The 19950-nt window shown below is 46.6% G+C and overlaps 1 protein-coding gene across 2 annotated transcripts in view; it reads right to left on the bottom strand.

Annotated features, from left to right (window-relative positions):
- TMOD1 (tropomodulin 1) overlaps positions 1-19950 on the bottom strand; it is an 84846-nt gene that overhangs the window by 39741 nt on the left and 25155 nt on the right. For both annotated transcript variants that reach the window (XM_043487003.1, XM_043487004.1), the window contains exon 3: positions 5672-5828. In XM_043487003.1, the coding sequence (XP_043342938.1) occupies positions 5672-5828 (157 nt within the window). The remainder of the gene's footprint in view (positions 1-5671; positions 5829-19950) is intronic.

Here is a 19950-nt window from a genome sequence, read left to right on the forward strand (position 1 = left end):
ATTAACATACAAAACTAAGTGGTATTTCTATACAGAAGCAATGAAAAATCTTAAAGGGAAATTAGAAAAATAATTTCATCTACAATAGCATCCTAAAGAACAAAATACTTAGGAATAAATTTAACCAAGGAGGTGAAGGATTTGTACAATCTCCTGCACTGGCAGGCAGATTCTTTTACTGAGCTACTTGGAAAGCCCACAAAACACTGCTTTTTTGCTAAACAAGCAAAAAAGAATCCCAATTTCAAAGATTGGAAGGCAATATTAAAATGGTAATACTGCCCCAAACAACCCACAGATGCAAAGCCATCCTTATAAAAATTTCAATGTTTTTTTTTTTTTTTTTGCAGAAATAGAAAAGCCAAACCTCAAATTCATATGATTGTAAGGGACTCCAATCAGTCAAAATATCTTGATAAAAACAAAGTTGGAGGATTCAGACTTCCTGATTTCATAACTTACTGTAAGATTAAGCCATGTGGCACAAACATAAGGATAGACATAGAACACAATGGGGTAGAATTGAGAGTCCAGCAATAAACCCATACATCTTAGGCAGATTGATTTTTGATGAACTTGTCAAATCCATTGAATGGGGAACAATAGTTTCTTCAAGAAATGGTGCTGGGACAACTGGATATCGATAGGCAAAAAGATAAAGCTGGATCTCTATCTCACACCATACACAAAAAACCAACTGGAAACAGATCAATGACTTAAGTATACTAGTTAAAACTATAAAATTCTTAGAAGGACACATAAACATAAATCTTCATGACCTTAGATCTGGCACAGTATTCCCATATATGACAAAAAAGAATACGCACCTAGAGAAAAATTGATCAATTGAATTTAAAATTTAAAACCTTTGAGCATCAAAGGACATCATCAAGAAAGTAGAAAGACAACATAGAGAAGAAGAAAAAATATTCAAAAGTCATATATTTTTATAGGGTCTAGTATTCGGAATATATAAAGAACTTTAACAACTCAACTACCAAAAGAAAAACAACCTATTTAAAAATGAGCAAAGGGCCTATAGACATTTCTCCAAAGAGGATATACAATTGCCTCACGGTATCTGAGGGGGATTGGGTGCTCAAGTCACTTATATAAAATGGCATAATATTTGCATATGACCTACACACATCCTCCTGTGTACTTTAAATCATCTCCAGATTATTTATACCTAGTACAGTGTAAATACTATGTAAATAGTTGCCAGTGTGAGACAAATTCAAGTTTTGCTTTTTTAAAATTTGTGAAATTTTAAAAAATATTTCTGATTCATGGTTGGTTGAATACAGAACCTACAGATATGGAGGGTCAGTTGTACAGATGGGCAACGAGCATGTGGCAAGGTGCTCAACAACGTTGGTCATTAGGGAAATGCAAATCAGAATCCCAGCAAGATACCTCTTCACAATTGTGACAATGACTATAACAAAAATCAAAAATTAAAATGGAAAGTAACACGTGCTGGCAAGGGTGTGGAGAGACTGACCCTCATATATTTGCTGGTGGGAATGTGAAACGGTGCAGTTGCTTTGGAAAACAGTTTGGTAGTTCTTTAAAAAGTTAAACGTAGAATTACATATGATCTAGCAACTCCACTCCTAGGTATATACCCCAAAGAACTGAAAACAATTACCCAAGCAAATACTTATACAGGGATGTTCATAGCAGCACTAATCACAATAGCCCAAAAACTACCAAAAAGTGTATCAATGGATAAATGGACAGACTGTGGAATATCATTCAGTAATGGGAATGAATGAATCTTGAAAACTATATTCTAAGTGAAAGAAGCCAGACACACAAAGTCACATATTATATGATATAATTTAGAGGAGATATCCAGAATAGGTAAATCTATAGGAACAGATTGGTGATTGCCAGGGGTGGGGGACAGGGGGGCATGGAGACTAACTGCTTATTGGGCACAGGGTTTTATTTTGGATGAAAATGTTTTAGATCTAGATAGAGAGGGACGGGGGAGCCTGGTGGGCTGCCGTCTATGGGGTCGCACCGAGTCAGACACGACTGAAGCGACTTAGCAGCAGCAGCAGCAAAGATGGTAGTCGCACAACATTGGGTATATACTAAGTGCTACTGAACTGTTCACTTTAAAATAGTTAATGTTATGTGAGTTTAATTTAAAAAAAAAAACAACTGCTCACTTTGGCTATTGATGGAGAATAACCTGAAATGGGGCCAGGATGGAAGCCAAGAGGTGGTTGATGGTTAGGAGGCTTCTGCAAAAGTCTAGATGAGAGATAATAGTGACTTGGACCACAGATAAAGAGGGATGGGAAGTGCAGACAAATGTCCACAAGGATATTCATTAAAATAGGACCAGGGGGCCATCTCTCAGTGGAAAGAATTACTTTGTTTTATTACTTAAAAATATTTACAGCAAGGATCAGTTACCTATATAAGCAGAACAGGCAAAAAATCATCTGGGATAAAATGTATAATAACTCACCAGAGGTGGATCTGGAAAATGGCAAAAATGGCGAAAAAGAAAACAAACTGTGGAAACAGCTGATGCAGTGACTAGGACGAACATTCAGTAAATGTTTAAGACTTATGGTTTATTATAGTACGGTAGCAGGGGCCTCCATAGAGGTGGTGACTCAGATTTTACAAGACTCAGACTTCTTCCCTTCCTTCATCTTACTAGTTGGGGTATGGTTATGATGACTGGAGCTTCAGCAGCCAAAAGAACCATCAGGACAAGGATGTATTGCAAGGATGGCAGAATGAAAAACTGGAAAAGCTCTTGATTCCTAACCCCAAGAAAGACGTCTTACCAGCCTTGGAATGTCTAACCCTGCAGCTCTACTAAGAAAAAGAAACCTAAAGTTTCATCTTAAGCCTCTTTTACTTTACTTGTTTCTCCAGCACATGCAGCCAAATCTGCATAATGAAAGTACCCTGCTTGGAACTTTGTTCTGATTCCCCCACTTGAATGAAAGTGAAGGAAAATCCAAATTCCTCAGGACTTTGCACCAGTTTATGGCCCCTACTACATCCTGCCAGATCTTGTAGTGACTGATACGCTATTTCCCCTCAGCCTAGGCTCCCTTTAGGCCTGGTGTGGGGCACGTGCTCAGCAGGCTGGACTGAATGGCCCCGAGTCTGCCTGTTACAGCCAGAATGTCTCCTTCCACACACTCTCTGTTGAGACCCGCACTTATTCAATATACATGGACTCCGACGATCATCGTGTAAATCTTTTATGATGATGATGATGGCGATGTTGGGGTGATGATGTCAGTGATGATAAACCTTTTAGGCTTGTCATTATTGTGAAAATAGAATAAACTATATTTATTCTACCCTGCTTGGGTCAGCCTGGTCTTTGATGAAGGCACTCAGGCTCTGGGAGTCTGGAGAGCTGTTCCAGGCTCAGGGCCAGGTCAGCATTCTGAGAAGGGGCAGCAGGATTGGTTGGTGTGCGGCCCAGATTCCCTGCCCATCTCCCATCTCATCTCCAGCTGCTCCCCTGGGCAGGGGAGGGCTACACCAGGGAGCAGATGGCAGTGATGACTCACTGTCCACCCAGGTCTGCTCTTGACTCTCACAGCCCTGCTTTCCCCAGTTTTCAGATGCGTAGGTGGGCTAGTGGGAGTTTTAAGACCCCCTTGAAATCCACAGATTTTTTTTAATCTTTACCTGCTGCACCTGAAATCACTCCTCAAGGCACAAGTACCTTGCTTAAAACCAGCGTGCACCTATACTCTTAGCCAGGCACACCCGGGCTTTAAGGTCCAGGCTCCCTTCCCCTGCCTCCCACTCCAGGATGCCTCAGAGCACAGTTTTTCCAAAGCTCCGTGATCCAGATGCCTCCTGGTCTTACCTGACCTTCCAAGTTTTTGGTAAAATCTGGGCTGAGCGCCAGCGGCAAGCGCTGGATGGCTTGACATCCTCCCTGCACCGTCCACCCCTGCCTGCTCTTTCATTTCATCGTTTACCAGGCAGTTACTCTGCGAACTGGATTGTGCTAACACAGCAGGGCATGCCTGCTCAGTAGCTCAGCTGACACAGGGACACAGCCACAGACAGGGACCCGCGGCTCATCCTTGGGGGGGTGACAACGGAAGAGGCAGAAAATAAACAATTACTCAATTAATTCATTAGAGCTAATGTTTTCACTCAACAACTATATACTGGGTGCCTACGACGTGCTAGGGTTTATGAGGTCCAGGAATATAACAATGAACTAGACAGATGTGGTACTAGTACCCACGGAGCTTATGTTCTAAGGAAAAAGTCTGCAAGATCCATTATGCACGTAGTCAATTTGAACTCATTCATTCATTCAGCACCTCTCCCTTGAGCCCTGCTGGGTGCTGGGGGAACTGTGAGCGAACGTGTCTGAGTGCCTGCCTCATGGAGCTTACAGGCCAGTGTGAATAAATCGTTCTGAAGAACACACAAAGGCTTCCGAGAGGGAGACTAACCGAGGGGGAGATGAATGGATGGAATGTGCTAACCAGTGGAGACAGGAAAGGCTTTCCTGAAAGAGGAGACAGTACAGTTGAGACCAAGAGGGTAATAATAGCTGATACTGATATTGCATTCACGATGGGCCAGGTGCTCTGCTGAGTGCTTTATATATATATATATCTTCACTCAATCTTCAGAACACCCTCAGGAGGCTGGTAAGAATATTCTTTTCATCACCCCCATTTCACCAATGAGGAAATGGAGGCACAGCAGGTTTAAAAATGCACCTGAGGGAGTTCCCTGGCAGTCCAGTAGTTAAGACACTGAGCTTCCACTGCAGGGGGTGCGGGCTCCATCCCTTGTCAGGGACTAATAAGATCCCACAAGCCTTGCAGTGCGGCCAACAAGCAAACAAACGTACCCAAGTTCACACAGCTAGTGAGGGGGAGTGCCCAGGCTGCAGCCAGAGTAGACCCCGCTCCGGTCTGTGCTTCTAACCATCACATCTCTTACAGAAGAGGGGAGCCCTGAAGACAGCATGGAGCCAGACAGAGGGCCTGCATTTCAGGCGGAAAACATCTGTGCAAAGGTCCCAAGGCGGAAAAGAGCTGGGAGTGCCTGGGGGACAGAAAGAGGCCTGTGGGGGCAGCAGGGTAGTAAGCGAGGATGAACATGATCCCAGACGACAGGAGGAGGGTTTGGAGTGCAGGGGAAGTTCTGGAAGGGTTGGGTAGTCGGGGTGCCTCTCTGCTCCCTGACTCTTCTAGATGGTGTGCCTTAGGCTGGGGCAGAGAGTCATAGGGGGACAGATGAAGGAGAGAGGAGCTGTGGGCAAAGAGCGGGGACAGTTAGGCTAGGGAGAAGGTAGCTCTTGGTTCTGGTTGGAGGGAACAGGCTTTGTCTGGGCCTCCCGTCCTGATATCATTTCAATAGTCCCTTCTTTCCCTTTCAACCATATCAGGTTTGGATGAAGAGTAATCAGGACACCCCAGTTAGAGGGGGCTTAGGGGGAAGTGCTGCAGGCCTGGTTGAGCCCAAAACTTCACTAAATCTACCCCACGCATCGATGCTTTTGGAGTTGGGCTGTAACTCCGGGCCGGGCAGGGATGAAGGCAAGGCGACCCGGTCACATCTGGCCCGACACGGGGCCTGGCTGACAGATGGCACTCAGGGGTGCATGGAGGGCTGACATATTCAAAGGCGCAACGTCGTCCAGTACCTCGCTTCTCCCCCGTGTAGGGGACCAGATCTTCTCGGTCCTTAAACTCCTTTGCTTGCTTTTCCAAGTGATCCAAGAGCTCCTCCCTTCTAAAGGGGCCTGTGGGCGCCTTGGTGGTCTGATCCTTCTGCCTCAGGCCCGCGGGCAGCAGTGCGTTCTACCGTGGTGGTTGCGGGGCGGGTGCAGAGAGAGAGAGAGAGGGAGAGAGAGAGAGAGAGCGGTCAGCTGCCGGAGAAACTCCTCACGGAACCAGGGGAGCGCCATCTAAGTTGTTCGTTCACAGGTAAGGCAACTAACACCCTGGGAGGGGCAGGGACTGGCCGAGGTCACGGAGAGACACCAGAGGTCACGGCAGACAGGGGCCGAGCTCGGCTAGGACTCAGCTCTCGTAACCAAACCCGTTCCCAGTCTGGAACATTCTACAAAGGCATGAGGGTGAGGGTCAGCTGCCCAGGGGTCAGGCACAGCAGGGGGCTGCCAGAGCATCTGCTGAGGGGGAAATAGGATGACACTGGGGTTTGGATGCAGGAGGGTATTTCCAGCCGCTGCGTAGAAAGTAGCTGGGGACAGAAGCAGCCTGGAGGGGGCGGACGAGTTAGGGCCTCGGATGCAGAATCAGGCAGGAAGAGGCAGGCCCCCCAAAACAGGCAGAGAAAGTGGGGCAGGACGGCGGGAAGGGCCAGGCAGGCTGGCAGGCTGCAGGCCCCCGGCTGGCCCTACCCGCTGCTTCCTACCCTCCTGACCGCGTGCTCATGCACGCTGGCTGTTAAATATTTTGAACGTTGCCCTTGGAGATGGGTCTCTCAAGAAAGATATCATCAACCAATCCCCGTGATTTCTTCTTCAAACATGGGCAGGCTTCTAGGTGTGGGCTCACTACAAAAGCAGGCTCCTAATCAGGGTGGATTTGAATCACACGGGCTTCACTTTAACTCAGTAATGCAGAGATTCAAAGACACTCATGGTTGGAAAGGATGCTCAGAGATCAGCCAGTGCACACTCACTCCCTTCAGGAGGAAACTGAGGCCAAGGGCAGAGAAAGACTTGCACAAATCTAGAACCCAAATCAGGCTCCTTCTTCAGACTTGAGGGAAAAGGGAAATCTTCTGGTCAGATCAGTGCTCTCCCCGACCCTCTTTCATTCAGGGAGATCAGGAGGATCCCAGGAAGGGTGATGTGAGCAGAGTCTAACCTCACTCCTTGCTGTACTCCCTAACTGGGCAAATCAGAGAGCCATTCAATCTCCCATCTCTGCACCATTCAGTAAGAACATGCATCTCTTCAGCCACCCACTCACACTCCAGATCCTTTCCTAAACGCCGCCTCTGAGAGGAGAATGCTGTTGGGCACACGAAGAGAGCTCTGGGCCTGGCATACGGAGGGATAAAGCTTGGGAGGGAAATACTACTGTTTGGCTGCAGTCTGATGTTTTTTTTACAGGACAGTTTACCACTGTGCCATTTCCATAAGAGCAGTAGGTGCGAGATCAGGACACTGGAGTGTGAGCCCAGCTCTGGGAGAGTCGGGGTGAGCAGGGCCTGGCACAGACATCAGGGCCAGTACATACCGGGGCTCAGAGAGTGGGGCTGGTGTCCATGCAAGTGGACTTAGGCCACAAGCCAGGAGGGACATCTGGGAACTGGAGAGGACAGTATGAGAGAATGGCCAGCAGGTAGAAGACCGAGCCTTGACTGGTTCGTGGGTGACCATCAGGAACGTAAGTGGTATCACAGACACCCTAATTTTCCCCAAGCAGCAGTCCTTAGACACTTTCCACGTGATGACTGTCCGTGGATGAGCCATGTCCCAGGTGAGATGAGACTTCCTGTGGCTACCTGTGTGCGTCCACTCCGAGTAACTACATCTACTATAGCTCAGCTGAGTGAGGGGACAGCCTACCCGTCCTGCAAATGTCCATCTGTGACTGCCCGTGATGAGCAATCAAATTCTTTGTGACATGCTGGCAATTCACAGTTGACCCCACCCCAGGCTTATGCCCTCACTTGGAGTAACGATATCTCCAGCACTATGATCTTGGGCAAGTCAACTAACCTCATTGTTCCTCCATCTCTACAGTTGTAAAATGTGAATAATGACAGTCACTCTCTCAGAACAGCTGAGAACACTCAATCAGATAACGCGGAAGAGGGCTGAGCACACAGGGCCTGACACAGTGAGCACACAAATTAATGCTGAGGATTGTTGCTGCTCTGTGAGCAGATAAAATACATTTTGCCAGGAGGTAGGCTACCCAAATATGTAGGCTGGACAGGGGATGTGTTATCCAAATATGTCTTAAAATTTAAAAAATGAACAAATACAAATATAAAATGAATTAAGCATGTAAAGCAAGTGGTTCCCAACGATCCCCACAAGGGAAGATCTGACAGATTCTTGTTACCATAAAGGATTTTGATGGTGGTGAGGTGCTGGGGTGCATTCTAGCCTCTGAAAGGATCAGTATTGTGGTGGTAAAAACCCACGAGGTTGTAACTGAGGGGAAAGGGGTTTGCGAACTTACAGCTCTTTTTGAATATATCTGATAGAGGCCAGCGATTTGAAGGAGAGTTTTTTCACAATTTTGTTTTTTGGTATCTACATGAGATAACGGATGTTCACTAATTGTGGTCATCATTTCATGATGTATTAAGTCAAGTCATTACGCTGTACACCTTAAACTTCTACATTGCTATATGTCAGTTATATCTCAATAAAACTGGGATGGGGAAAGTAGGGTTTTGCAACCTCGGCACAAGCGAGATTTGGGGCTGGATGCTTCCTTGTCACGGGAGCTGTTCTGTGCATTCTTGGCTGTTTGGCAGCATCTCCGTCCTCTGCCTGGCAGATGCCACTGGCACTTCTCCAGGTTGTAACAACCAAAATATCCCCCAACACCCCCAGATGTCTCCTGGGGGGCAAAATCACCCCTGACTAAGAACCACTGTGTTAGAACTGAAACCCATATCATTATAATATGGGAGTAAAGATGCTTGTCATGTGTTTTAAAAATATTACTTATGTGGCATGTTAAAATGCAGTTCTATTTATCTTCATTGAAAGCAGTTCATTTTTAAAAAACAAAAACAATTTTTCTAACCATTCTCTGCTTATTGACTCCTTAAAGTAAACACTGAGAGTATTAGCCTTGTTAGGAGTTTATTTTCATTCCATTAAATGGTACGTTTAGTGAAATACAACATGATTTTCAATTAAAACCATAGCCAGTTGCATATTTTTAAACTCTTGATTATTTATCATTTTAACTTGTTTTCAAAAACAGCATATGATAGAAAAAACAGCATATGAACTCAACTGATATACAAAAATTAACTCAAAATAAATCAAAGACCTAAATGTAAGAGCTAAAACTATAAAACTTTTGAAAGAAAACAGGCATAAATCTCTGTGACCTGGATTAAGCAATGGTTTCTTAGATATGATTCTGAAACAATAAGCAACAAAAGAAAAAATAACTTTGACTTCACCAAAATTGAACATGTTTGTGCTTCAAAGGAAACTAAGAAGTAAAAAGACAACCCACAGTTTGGTAGAAAGTTATTACAAATCATATATCTGAGAATGATCTAGTATGCAGAATACATAAAGATCTCTTAACTTAAAATATAAGACAAATAACAGAATTTAAAAGTGGGCAAGAGATTTGAATAGACATTTCTTCAAAGAAGATATAAAAAATAAGCCCATGAAAAGCTTCTCAACATCGTTAACTAACAAGAAAACACAAATCAAACCCAGAATGAGATATTACACTTCACACCCTTTTACCCATAAAAAAGATGGGTAAAAACAAGTGTTGGTGAGACTGTGAAGACATTGAGACATCCATACACTGTGGAGGGAAATGTAAAAAATGCATCCCCTTTGGAAAGCTGATAGTTTCTCAACAGATTAAAAACAGAGTTATCATATGAGATAGCAATTCCACTTCTAGGTAAAACCCAAGAGAAATAAAAGAATATGTTCACACAAAAACTTATGCATGAATGTTCATAGTAACCTGAGTTATAATAGCCCCAGAGTAGAAACAACTCAAATCTCTATCAATGATGAGTGGGTAAAGAAAATGTAGTATACCCCTACAACAGAATGCCGTTTTGCAATAGAGAGAAATGAAGGGCTGGTGCATGCTACATCATAGGTGAAACCTTGAAAACATCATACTTAGTGAAAGAAGCCATTAGTAACAAAGGCCTACACAGTGTCTGATTCCACTTATATGCAATGTCCAGAACATCAACTCTATAGAGACAGAAAGTAGATTAATGGTGGCCTGGAGATGAGGAAGTGAAGTGAAAGTTGTTCAGTCATGTCCAACTCTCTGCAACCCTATGAGCTATACAGTCCATAGTATTCTCCAGGCTAGAATAGTAGAGTGGGTAGCCTTTCTCTTCTCCAGGGATGGAACCCAGGTCTCCCGCATGGCGGGCAGATTCTTTACCAGCTGAGGCACAAGGGAAGCCCAAGAATACTGGAGTGGGTAGCCTGTCCCTTCTCCAGCAGATCTTCCCGGCCCAGGAATCGAACCTGCGTTGCAAGGGTCTCCTGAATTGCAAGTGGATTCTTTACCACCTGAGCTATCAAGGAAGCCCCAGAGCTGAGGAGGATGGTGAGAAATGCAGAATGCCAGCTATCAGGGACAGGTTTCTTTTTGAGGTGATGAAAATGTTCTAAAATTGACTATGGTGATTGTTGTATATCTCTGTGAATATACTAACAAACACTGAACTGTACACTTTAAATGAGTGAATTTTATGGCATGAGAATTATATCTCCAAAAAAAGGTGTTTTTTAAAAATGTTATTGAGGGAAAGATTACAAAAATGGTCAATGCAATACATTAAGTGCCCATAGAATGCTAAGGCTCTTTGTGTGTCCGTGGCCAAAAATGATGCTGAGACTGGGCAGGCTAGAGCTGGCCAGATTTAATGTGGCATTTTGTTTTACAGAGTGAGGAGCCGTACTATGTAAACTAGGCATGGAGGTGTTACATGGGTTAGAAAATATTGCCTTAGATCTCTCATAACTATTAGAACCTAAAACTGACTCTCAGTTCCAGCTATCCAATTGGTAAAGAAAGAGTTCCTACAACATTTTATCATCACCTTTGACCAGGAGAATATTTGCTGAAGATGTTTGTGTAGAAATGTATCTTTCCTTAAATTCTTTACTCATTTTACAAACATTTACAGGGTGAGTATTACAAAGCCAGGCAGTGTGCTAAGACACAGGGCCAGGACCCCACCAAGGACTCCATAATCTGGAGTGACAGGAGACAGAAGGTGAACGGGGAAAGCAGGGTAAAAGGAGAGAAAAGTCTCAGTTACAGCATGTATGCAAAACAATGGATTGTTTTAGCTTTTAAGGTTAATCAAGATGCTAAAGTAGGGTCCACTTTACTGAATAGCAAAGAATAGTTGATAACTAGCCTCTACGTTGCTGTAAAAGTCACATGCGTCCGTGGTGCCCGCGGGTAAGTGGAAGCATCTAACCTTCAAGGCACTTCAGTCTCGTTTTCCCAATCTTGACGTCTGCACAGTGTAAATTTGCTGGGGATGTGCTTTCTTTACGGTTAGTTCAAAGGGAGGCAGCAGTCTGCTTCTCCAGGACAGATGTCACTTCTGCAAGAGGGAATCCTAACCCTAACCTTAACCCATCACACATACACACATCTTCACTCCAAAGACCAGTGGATTAGGGTGAGATTTGCTTTGGGAGATAGCTTTGGGGTATACGACCCTGAGCATGCCTTCAAGGTCCTTACTTAGAAATTTGCTCACGTGAGGAGGGCAGTGGCTCATGTACGCGCGATCTCTTTGTTATCTCCAAACAGGAAAGTTGGTGGTGCTGTTTTGCTTTTGGTTTTTTAATTTGGCCAAGCCATGTGGCATTGGGATCTTAGCTCCCCAACCAAGGGTCAAACCTGCATCCCTTGAACTGAAAGCAGAGAGTCTTAACCCTGGACTGCCAGGGCAGTCCCTAGTGTTGGTTTTAAGGAGGAAGAATTTCTAGGTACTCTTTGATCTTAGCCAAAATATAAAATTAGAGCTGGTATACACTTGGGAGTGAGGAGGACTGTGGCATCCTGGAGATTTCAATGCCTCCACACTACACAGCTCTAGCTAAGAACTGCCGTGGGTGGTGTTATTAGATCTGCTGATCTTTATGTGAAAGCTCTTGATTTTAAAATATTGACACATGATCCAAATATTTTAAAAACAATGTTCAGACCAAATAAAACACAGCTGCAGGCCAGTCTCAGCCCACAGGCTGCGATTTTGCCACCTCTGATCTGAGTTCCTATCAGACTAAAATTCCAGATAGAGAAAGTCAAGACACTCATTCATTTATCCCTCAAATGTTTACTATCTTGCTCATTTCAGGCTCTGGGCTAGAGGAAGAAAGAGGTATATACATTTTTTTTTTAATCCAGAGGTTTTAAAAATTGTTTCTAATAATCATAAGAGGTAAAGTTAAGCAATCTCTTCCTGTAGTTTCCTAGCTGTAGTTTTTTAAATGGCAATTCTCTTTCAAATGTTGTAAAATTTAAAAGTTGGATGTACAGATTGATAGGTTGGCATCTTTGTTTAGTTTTCTCACCCAAGCTCTGGAATCCAGCTGCCCAGAGGATGATGGAAACGTGGACAAACCCTCAGCTGTGCTGCTGGGAGCTCTAACACACTGGAAACAGGTGCAGTGAAGGCCAAATAGTAAGTATCTGCACAATTATCACTACTATAGATAGTCGGGGCTACATGAGGAGCCATCTCGGCCAGAACCACTGCAGGATGGTTAGCAGAGTACATGTGCACAATGCATGCACACACAGGCCACACACACACGTGCATGCACACGCTCACACACACGTGTGTTAAAAGGACCTCAGACGGGCAGCTCAGAGCTGCAAAGCCTGGGGAGAGCCCCTGAGCCAACTCTCTCGTCTTCAGTTGGGGAAACTGAGGCTTGGGAAACTGAAGTCACTTGCCCAAAGTCACACACCTCGTTCGTCACACAGCCAGGAAGCCTGAGCTAATATACAGGTGACAGTGTCCATAACTAGCATCTCGAGGATCAGCATGGCTGTCTTCAGACTAGGGGTTCAGCATATACACAATGTCTTTTAACCTGATTCTTCACAGCGGGTCTCATGACACAAGGCAGGGCTGAACCTGTCCCTCTGGGCATTCTCCTGATCCTCCTTTTCTGCCTCACGTTCAAGGAAGATGTCCCATTTCCCTGCTGTTGGAGGACACTGGGCATCCTGAGACAATGAATGAGTGACCGCACTCCACAGGGGCTCTCAGATGGGGAGACACACATGAGTGTGAGCAGCTTCCTTCCCCCGGGGCTTCCTGCAGGAGGGGCTCCTGAGCTGAATGGGTCCCAGGGCACAGGTGGGACACAGCCAGGTGAAGAGGAGAGAAGAGGGAGGTTACCGGGGGACAGAAGGCACAGCACGGAGGCTTGGCAGAAGGAGGGCGCCTGGCTTGTCAGGGGAAGGAACTGGAGGCTACAGGGTTCAGAATCATCTCTGTCCCAGACACCAGCCCAGCTCAAGCCATGGTGTCTACTGCTGAAGCATCAGGGTAGCCTCAGGCTGGCGTGGGTACCACACCGACTTGTGTACCTGACCAGGTCACTCCCCAGCACAGTCACAGATACTCAGCACCTCCACTAACCCACAGAATCATTATCCAATTCATCAGGCTGGCAGAGAGAGCTTTTTCCTGAGTTGACCTCAACTGACTCCAGCCTCCCCATCTTCTCGCTTTAAGTATTCCATGTTCCAGCCACTCCAGGCTGCTCTGCATTCCGCAGCCTCGCCCCACACCATCACCCTGCCAGGGCATCACTCAAGCTATGCCCTCTGCCTGGAATTCCACCTCTCCTCCCCCACTGCATTCATCCTTCAAAGCCCTTCTCCTGGGCACCCTGTCCAGCCTTTGCAGTGCTCCCCACACCGATCTGGTGATTCTCTTTCCAAACACCCGGAGGCATCTTGCCAGTTCTTATATAATGCTCCTTCTAATTTGTCTTGGAGCACATTTATGCCATATCCCTCTCCCCAAAGGGACTGAGTGCCCCTCAAAGGCCAGCTGAAATGTATCCTAGTCTTCTCTGAATCCCCAATCCCAAGTAATAGGTGCTCATGTGTTTTGAATTGTCCAGAATCACACAGCACTGACGCTCCAGCAGGGAAAAGATGGTATTTCCTAGACGCCCTTCAGGTCAGCATCACACCTGCTACCCTGAGATGTTTGCTGATCTATCCAACTGCCGCCCCATGCAGGTCTGGGGAAGGGGAAACATTATGAAAGGTGCTAGAGTGGAGGTGCCCACCAAGGGGCCAGAATTTACTGATGGAGATTTTGGGGAAAATGCCAAACTAGAGAGTAAGACCTTTGTAATGTTCCCTTCAGGGATCTGGATTTGGTTTGGAAGTGAGCTCCTCTCACTTCCCCTCGGAACCTTCGGCAGAGCAGAACATCAGGCCATAAAACTGCCAAACTCACAGCGACAGGCTTCAAATAGCCCCCAGTATCATGTCTCCCCCTCTGCAATAATAGAAGCACTCTGCGCTTAGCTGTGCAATGGCCACCTAGGTAAAAGACTACATTTCCCAGGCTCCCCTGTGGCTAGGTTGGGTCCCAGTATGAGAAATGTCCAGGGGCGATTTCCAGTAACTTTCCTTAAAAGATACTTGAAAAATGGCTTTCTTTCCTTTTCTCCCCACCTCCCACCCTTTCCCTCTATTCTAATGTCTGGACTGCAGTGATTATGGCCACCACTTTGGACCATGAGAAATGGGGGCTACACCTTAGCGATGGAAGGAAGATGAGCTGAATGCTACCTGGGACTCTGGGAAGTTTGGGGACCTAAGCTCCGTACCTGCCCTAGACTTCCCACCTCTGGGCGTACTTGAGAGATGAATAAAACACCTCTTGGTGGCGGTTTAGTCTCTTAAGTCATGTCCAACTCTTGAGAGCCCATGGGTTGTAGCCTACCAGGCTCCTCCGCCCATAGGATTTTCCAGGCAAGAGTACTGGAGTGGGTTGCCATTTCCTTCTCCAGGGGATATTCCAGACCTAGGGATCAAATCCAGGTCTCCTAAAATGCAAGCAAATTCTGAGCTACCACTGCTTATGTTATGTTATTTTGAATCTCTATTACTTATAGACAAACTTTATTCTAACTGACAACTGGGTCCTCATCCCAGGGCTTTGAGGCCACACACAGGGCACCGGTGCTCCTGGACCTTGACTCCCCTTTCTGTAAAATGGTCAACATCATTTTTGAAACTTCAGAATAAAGGTTTGAACTCTATATGAGAAGCAGATGATGGCGATCAGTTCTGTCACCACAGGGCATAACTGTTCACTTCCATTCAACTGAAAAGACGCCGCATTACAGGGAAACCCTGTGAGGGCAGCAGCTTCTGACTGCGCAGACTGTGCACTGCACAACTCCACGGGCGTGATACGTCCTCTGGTTTATACGAGCAGTGGTTCCTGAAGTTATGCAGTGCGCAACCTCCACAGCTGTGCCTGGCTGCCCTACATCTGTGCTGGTACAATGTGGCTCTGAACTGCAAAAACCCTAGATTCCAGTGGGCAGGTCATACATTCACATTCAATAAACATTTATCACGCACCTATTATGTTCCAGACACTGGGATAGGTACTTTTCCATCTGTCTGTTTATCTGTCTAAAAATCTGTCATGTGAGTCATCAAAATTGGAAACGGGGAGGTCTAAAGTCCAATCAAATGGCAAAACTTGGTTGCTTTTGTCTGTATAATTGAATGAGCCGGCCAACATTTTCAGATAGGAAACTTGCACATAAACATTCAGATTTCCAGCATTTCTTGAAGACTTAGATGATGTGACAGTACCGGGGAGCAGCTGGGGGACTGGAATAGCAGGTGCCGTCTGGTCAAACACAAACCCTCCTGCCTGCCTCAGTCCCCACCACTCCCTACTGTCTCTGACACAGAGGCCGACAAACAGTTAACAATCATCAGCTCTGCTGTTGCTTTTATTCCTTGAGGGTGACGTGGTAAATGAGAACTGCCTTACGTCCACCATCTCTTTTCAAGAGCAGAAAAGTAAGAAACGACCCAAGACGGCCATGTGCCTCAAGAAAACTGGCCCAGCTTCCTTCCTTCATTATATTACCTCCCTGATGTTGTGGGGGCTTTGTCTGCTGTCTCTTGAGCAGAAAGTGAGGGAGTGAGAGAGATGGGGAAGAAACTGGGGGAGGTGGGAAGGCCGGGTTAAAACTTTACCATCACTTTTCTTTAAGGGTGATCGGAATCAAATAAAGCAACATGTTTACATTTGTGAAATTTGGATAATGGGAACACAGGTGTATTCTGTACACTACTGTATTTTTAACATATTGCCTATTAAAAACATCACAATCAAAAGGGAAACGGCTCAGGGGGGCCCTCTTTAGTGGGGCAGGCTCTTCACTGGGAGCGTGGAGGGGAGGGTCAGGAAGGGTTCCCAAGGGAGGGGTGGAGAGGCTGGGCCTTGAGAGATGGGAGGGTTCTGACTTGAGAATAAAGGGCTCCAGATCCAAGAGGTCGCCCAGAAGCAGAGGCGGGGAGGAGGGGGTTCCGGGGAGGCTGGAGGCCTGCCTGGGGGAAGTAGCGGGGTGCAGAGGAGGGTGGGGAGGTGGTCAGGGTGCCAGCAGACCGAGGGTGGGCTGGGGACACAGGGACACCGGGCCTCACTCGCCCTCACCCCGCCAGGCCCACCCTTGGCTCCCTGCGCGGCCGGCAGTGTTTCTAAGGATGTGTGCCTATTTTTAGAGCAGAGATTTCTTTCTTTCCATTTCAACTGTTTACTTCTGTCCTGGGCTTGTGAATCTGCCGGTTTGTGTTACAAGGGAGAACCACAGCCCCATGGACCAGACGTGGCTGCTTCCTGCATGGCCAAGAGTGTCTTCGGTGTATAGGATGGGATGTGGGCCACGAATAGGGAGGGCTTATGATTTTGTGGACTGTGGTTGGAAGCCACGCAGTGTGACCAGGAGTCCCAGGATTCTGTCCTGGGGCAGCGGCTGATTTGCGGTGTGGCCCTGAACCAGTCCCTTCCCTCCCCTGGGTTTCAGACTGCTGTTACGTTGGCTTTTCATCACCAAAGTGGCGATAATGCTCCTGACCTCAGGAGTAACGCTTCGATGAGCTACAGAAAGCACAGATAATACTCCTGACCTCAGGAGTAACGCTTCGATGAGCTACAGAAAGCACCAGGCGAGTGACACGTGTGCGGAGAAACTCTGCAAACCAGGGCTTCTTTGACCTGCACTGTGTTCGTACAGGCGGGGGTTGGGGTGGGGCTTAGGTCATCTAGTTCTGAGATCCTGCAGTTATAGAGGTCTTCTCCACCATCCTTTCTCCCTGCAATTCATGGTCCCAGAATTCTGAACACATAATGGGCTGGGGGAGGCAGGTCTGTCGCCTACCAGCTGTGTGATTTCGGGCATCCCTTTCCTTAGAGTGCTTTTAACCCCAACCTGCAAGGATCAATCTCATAGAATCCTCGTGGAGATTTTATGAGACAAGGCCCATAAAACACAGGCCAGCACCTGACACGTGAGATGATCTCAACGGAGAATAGTTGCAGTTTTTAAATTATTGTTGCTGGCAGGGGCCTGCTGTTTTCTACTGTTGTCTCTATAATGTGTCACAGGTTCCCAACTGCAGACTTCAGAATCCACTTGAAGGATCCAATTTCTTTATAAGTCTGGGATTATCTCTACCTTCTTTCATGCAAATATTTTCATCCTTTTACTGAGACACTAAAAAATATTACTCCTTTTCCTCAAAGCCTCATTAACAAGTAACGTGTATAGTTAAATTCTTTAGGCTGGTAGTTTTTTTTTTTTTTTCTTCTCTAAGATTTGTATTTATGTAAAAATAATGTAACAACTTCAAAAGAAACTGAGTTAGAAAAAATAATTTGCTGGTAATTCCCAGCTTTGCTCTCCAAGGTCCCTTCCAGGCTCATCCCACATGCCCTCACTGGAGGTGGTAGTTAACAGCACAGGCTACTGGGTCTGACTGTCTGGGCTGGAGTCCCAACTCCTGGGCAAGCTACTTCATCTCTCTAAGCCTCAGTTTCCCCATCTTTAAAATGGGTGTGTGTGTGTGTTAGTCGTTCAGTTGTGCCCAACTCTTTGCGACCCCATGGACTGTAGCCCATCAGGCTCCTCTGTCCATGGAATTTCCCAGCAAGAATACTGGAGTGAGTTGCCATTTCCTCCTCCAGGGGATCTTCCTGACCCGGGGATTGAACCTGGGTCTCCTACATTGCAGGCAGCTTCTGTACTGTGTGAGCCACCAGCAAAATGGGGCTGATACCCAAAGCTTTCGGAGGACTAAAGAAGATAAGCCATGAAGGGCTCTGTCGCAGTAAATGTCGACTGTCTATTGATGCTCCAAGAGCTCATATACTGTACCCTGCTCAAGTCGTGGTGTGACCTGTCATTCTCAAACATCGCTATACATTGCCCGTTTTCCCCGCCGTCTGGTACAAAGGCAGTCTGAACCGAGCAGCTGGCTCAGCTTCAGAGAAGCATCCACTTAACCCCACAGAGACAAGAAAGGACAGGGCCCCTTGGGGAATCAGTCACAGCGGATACTTTTAGCACATGGAGCATTCCTCTCCCGTGGGAGTCCAAGTGCAACAATCTCATGATAAGCTCGAGTTTTTCCAGGCCGCAGACTAAGACAGTTTTGAGGATTTTTTTTTTTTAAACTGTGCACAAGTTTGGAATCTTCTGCTGCAAACAAAGCAGCTTTCCAATTCTGCGTACTCTACTGTGTCACATGACACTGGGGCTTAACAACTGCATCGCTGCAAACATACCTGTTAACTGAATTCAGGTCATGAGACTGCCAACAACTGCTCATAAACTCAGAGATGCTTAGAGCTGGAGGGGGTGTCAGAGGGCAGCTAGGCCACCTGTGTCCATTTTGCAGACTGGGAAACTGAGATCCAGAGAGGGAAAAGCACTTGCCTAAGTTGGGAGCAGAGCCAGGATTGAATAAGGATCTCTGCATCTTAGGTTGTCCCTAGGAAGGAAAGGGGACAAGTTTTCATACAGTAACCCCCCACCCCCAACTATAAGGCCAGAGCACATGCATGGCTCAAACTATCTTCCTGAGGACTCCAGTGGAGCCTTAGAGTGTTGGGGCTAAGAGTGAACTCAGAGCTGTGTCACGGTTCCGCCACCGCCTCACTGCAGTTTCGTGGACAGGTTACTTCACCTCTCAGTTCTCTCATCTGCAAAATGGGGATGCCCGCAGCGCAGGATTAGGATGACAGTTGAATGAATTAATATTTTCAAAATGCAAGAACAGTGTCTGCACATAAAAAGTGCCATCTAAGCCCTTGTTAAACCAGAATTAAAACAGGAAGGGTGGAGCATATAAGAGAGAGGACAGTGGGCCCGGGACCTGGGCTGGTTCTCCTCAGATGAGTGACCAATGCAAGTTCCCTCCTCTCTCTGGGCTCTGGTTCTGCTCTGTGAGTTGGAGGGCTGGACACCCGCCGGCCTCTGCGTCCCCTCCAGGCCAGCGGCTGGAGGCCTCTTGTGGTCTGCATACCTTCAGCCTCTCCCTGCGCTGTGATTTCAGAACACGGGTGGAGGTCGGGTGAAACTCAAGCTGGAATGTTTGTGCTCCCAGCAGGAATGGAGCCCCACTAGATCTTTTCAAAGCTCCCATCCTGACTTGCAAATCAGGTAATAGAGGCACCTCTGTGAAGGGCCAATTGTGAAGTGGAGACAAAAACCCCACTGGTCTCAGTTATCTCCTATCCTTGCTCTGATTTCTCATCTCTTTTTCTTGAACTTAGAGAGAAAGCGGTCTTTGAGAATGTCCACTTGAAACCACAGTGGTATGAGGATCGCAGGTCTCGGATTGCCAACCCCACTCCAAAATTCAAATGTACTTGTACCTTCCTCCTGCCAGAGGGGGAGGTGGCGCTCTTTGGAGCCTGCTTGAAATCCGAGTCTCCACGCCCTGGTCCTGTGATGCAGGGCAAGATAGTCAGCTCTCTGTGCCCCAGGTTCCCCATCCCACCTGTGTTCACAAGAGACCTTCCTGTTAACCACCTGTGAGGAGGGCTCGTGTGTGGCAGGGCACAGAGGCCCTGGGAATTTGCTTCTGGGGCCAGATACTCTGATATTAGGAGTGGGGCCATTTGCCAGTTTGGAAGGGGAAATGGAGCTCCCAGCTGAGGCTCAAACAG

Source organism: Cervus canadensis, chromosome 14 (assembly GCF_019320065.1).
Source record: "Cervus canadensis isolate Bull #8, Minnesota chromosome 14, ASM1932006v1, whole genome shotgun sequence".
In the NCBI taxonomy this organism is placed as follows: domain Eukaryota; kingdom Metazoa; phylum Chordata; class Mammalia; order Artiodactyla; family Cervidae; genus Cervus; species Cervus canadensis.